Source organism: Rhagoletis pomonella, unplaced genomic scaffold, assembly GCF_013731165.1.
Source record: "Rhagoletis pomonella isolate Grant_MI unplaced genomic scaffold, Rhpom_1.0 Rhpom_scaffold_00006, whole genome shotgun sequence".
NCBI lineage: Eukaryota > Metazoa > Arthropoda > Insecta > Diptera > Tephritidae > Rhagoletis > Rhagoletis pomonella.
In genome coordinates, this window is record NW_023458560.1 from 25,822,860 (window position 1) to 25,826,718 (window position 3,859).

The window sequence follows — 3,859 nt, forward strand, 5'->3', positions numbered from 1 at the left end:
AAGCGTTGTAAAAATAGACTAGAATTTTAGGAAACAGTATCCTAAAAGAAGATTATATAAAGTGCTGTATTTAATTTCTATCTCTAAATCGCACCAAATAAATAACTGTCGTGCCTTAAATTATGCAATATAACAGTCTACAAGATGTGAGATATGTACATACACATAAACACAAACTCAGGAATTCTATGCACTTGTCAAGTTGTGAAGCTTGACTATTTGCCAAAAGAATCACGCGCAAATTTTTGACAAATAATCAAGCTTGAAAATTGCCACAGAATTGCGGGGTAACTTTAATTAGTAAACTATTTAGATTGTATTAAATTGGTAATGTGATCATTTCGGTGCTAACTCGCTCTAACTAAAAGTAACATGTGGAGGGAGCCCAGGAGGAACCAATTTTATATACATAAATATAAATATATTTTTTCTTTCAGCACAAGATTTTTTAGCCAAATCATGTGACTACAACTAAATCACGTGTTGTGACAACATATTTAGTTGAGGTAGCTAAACAATTTTCTCAGTGTACAAGACTAAGTAGACGTAACAAGAGCGACGAGCTCTTGGTAAAAAAAACTCACCATAATCTCTAAGCTTTACTATTCAAATCTACTGATTAGGATATTGTTCTAAGCTGATATCTACTTGCGACGTTTTGTACTAACGTTTAAAACATAGCTTAAATTTTCAAGAACATTTGAATATCAATTGTCGAGACCAAACTCTCAAATTAACTTCAAATGAACAAAAAACTAGTTTTGAGCAAAATATTTTACTGAAACATGATCATTGTCCTTCACGCTACCTTGAAAATAGAGGTTAGGCTTTAAACCAAGGAAAAGGTGAGCGTCCAATGCTAACATACTGATTAGTATTTATCTAGATCCAAAGAGTAGTGCTTAGATATTAGAATGCGCTTTTTGTCAAGAGTCAGCTTAGTGAACTTTGGGCCTTAGTTCACATGGTCTCCTAATGCCCATGATAACTATTGATCAAGCTGCTTTTAAAGTTGATTTCCGCGCTACAGGTGAAATTTACCGGCGATTATTTTCTATAAAAATTGTGCGAGGTCCTTTAGCGATTTGTGGGTTATGAAAACATTCTGCTGGTAGGTAAATATTAGAAATATCTTGGTAAATACTTAAATTTTAAAATAGTGTTAATGAATGTAATAAATGATAAAATGATATTATTGATTTATAATTTAAATCATTACAGCCTTATTATATCATTCTTTCTGTTTGTTTATAAATAGGGGGCGACAACACTTAAACATATGGATATGAAACACTATTTACATTTAAGTAATGCACAAAGTATTGGTATAACCAATTCTATTATTTCATTTTTTTATTTAACGGTTGCTTGACAGCTTTCCAAGTTATATATCAAATATTGCACTTACCGATTTTGGTATGGAACTTAAATAAAAATCCACTATATTTATTCTTGTAGTGGCTCACATACATATTTTATGCATGTCTTTTTCTACTTCTTATTTGGCGCTGTAACTGCCTAAGGGATTCTGACCGAGTTTTTGATTCTTTTACATTTATCTATGAACCTGGAGTTGGCTTGAAAAATCTACTTAATTTAACTCTTGATAAAACTAGGCTAAACGTAAAATTTCTCCTAGAGTATTCCCGGAATTTAAAAAAAATGTTCTAAGAGTAGGCAGAATAGATTCCCAACTTACGAGTATTTTAAGAAAAAAATAATAAACCCAATTTTTCCTGTCGAAAAATGCATGAGTATACGCATGAAAGAAAATAATAATTAAAAAACAAACAAAAAATTTGAATTGACCTAGGCGACTACTACCATTAAACGACAAAAGAATTTTCATTCGCGTAGTTAGCCATTATTCACTGTTTTGACTTACCCCATGACTGCTAAATATCAAAAATTATTTATAACTGTAAAATGTCTGCATACTAGTATAAGCAAGCTACTATACACTTTGATCTCAATAATCTCTAAACTTGCCTAGAAGTATATGCCTTAAGGGGAGCGGCCTCCAACAGCTACTATGCCATATAAAAGAAAAACGTCAAGCTTAGAAAAGCTGTCAAGCAACTGTATACTTTTGTTAAATTTCTCATCACCAAATCAGTATTTTTAAAATTTTGATTTCCCTATCACTTTCTATCCAAAATGGCATTTAATTATGATTTGTAGAGGACTTGCTATTACTGAGAGAGGTTTCTGTGGGGGGTTTGGTGGTTCGAAAATAATTTATGTTTTACCATGATTACAGCGCCGCCCGCTATTATAACACGGGCCGTATGGGAGACTTGTCCCTCACCATTGCGTGCAATGCAAGTGTACTCTCCGATGTCCTCGTGTCGTATGGTGGAGATCCGTAACTCGGTGCCATCATTAAAGATGCCGACAGTAGGCGAGGGATCAACTGGATTAGCATCTTTGTACCACAAGATTTCTGGTGTTGGTGTGCCATCGGCTTGACAATTTAGAATAATTGAATCGCCTGCGTGTGGAGAAAAGAGAAAATAAGGAGAAAGAGAGATAGAGAGAGATAGAGAGAGAATATAAAATTAGAAAATATACCATACAATATAAATAACTTTAGATTACATGTCCTAAATAAGGTAATTTTTTTAAGTAAGCACTAAAATATAATAAATAAGTTTTTATGTGAAACTCTTCGGTGATAATATACAGATAATATATTGACAATTTCTGCCTGTTTATACATTCAACGGCTTAAAACTAATAGCATCATGTACATAGATTGTAAAATTATTAAGGACGTTACGGATATTTGTTTCAACCGTCTTAATGACCAAGTGAGCAACGCACTGGAATGCCATTCGAGAGATCTATGTTCGAGTCTTCGGGTAGCGGAAGGTTGTTTCGTTTATTTTTATTTAAATTTGTTTGCATAATCTTAAGAGTTTAATGCTATAAAGAGAAAAATATAGATATAATTCTTTTTATTTCACTGAATTTTTGCGATATTAAAGTGTTATTTAAGTTTGTTTCCTAATAAAATTGTTGTTCCGCTGGAACAGACACCACTACTCAAAGCATCCTCCCTCATAATCCCCCACATAATCCTGGACACTTAACAACCTAGCGTTTTGGTTAACATCACTGACAGGTCGATCTCCCGTTTGGAGTAAAATCGGCGCCGGTATGCCCCGGAACCCAGTACAGTTGTACGTCTGTACCAGTATGTGTCAAAACCAGAGTTACGCTGCACATCGCTACGCGTCTTAAGGAAGTGCTGTGCGACAGTGCACTATAGCGGAAATTGGGATTTTAGCGGCAAAAAGTCAATTTTTCAAATTTAAATTTTTGCAATTATTTTGATGGTGTTCAATACCCAACATATTGATAAGAAAAAATTAAAAAAAAATTTACTTTTGGCAACCCTGTTTATGTACAAACAGCTGGTAATGTTTACAAATTTTTTAGTACGTGTTAATACAAGTGAAGCAGCACAATTTTTATAAAATTAAAAACTGTTTTTTAATAATATATTCTTGTAAAAAAACTTTGTAAATATGAGTTCTATTACTCGAGGTGAGTAATTTTACTATATACAAATATAGTTTGCTAAATGTTTTTATTTCGTACTTATTTTGGTGGTTTTTGTATGTATTTTTTTGTGAAATTCTGAAGAGTTTTATCGTTTTTCGTGTGGTAAAACTAAAAATGTTTTGAAGTGTCATTGGAACTATTTACTTGTGATTGTTTGTAGAAAACTCAAGTTTTAAGTCATGGTAAAAGTGACTTTGACTGCTAATGAACGAATTTTTAATACTTTTGTAGAAACACTCAGGTTCAAAATTCTGAAATATTTGAGTTTTGGTTGAGAAACAACAGGAATGTT

At 32.7% G+C, this 3,859-nt stretch overlaps 1 protein-coding gene across 1 annotated transcript in view; it reads right to left on the bottom strand.

The window, feature by feature from the left end:
* Window positions 1-3,356, bottom strand: part of LOC118741852 (protein turtle-like) — a 129,426-nt gene extending 126,070 nt beyond the window's left edge. The window contains exons 1-2 of the mRNA XM_036473825.1: window positions 3,350-3,356; window positions 2,250-2,491 (exon numbers count right to left, since the gene is read on the bottom strand). Of these exons, the coding sequence (XP_036329718.1) occupies window positions 2,250-2,491; window positions 3,350-3,356 (249 nt within the window). The remainder of the gene's footprint in view (window positions 1-2,249; window positions 2,492-3,349) is intronic.
* Between the last annotated feature and the right edge of the window lie 503 nt (window positions 3,357-3,859).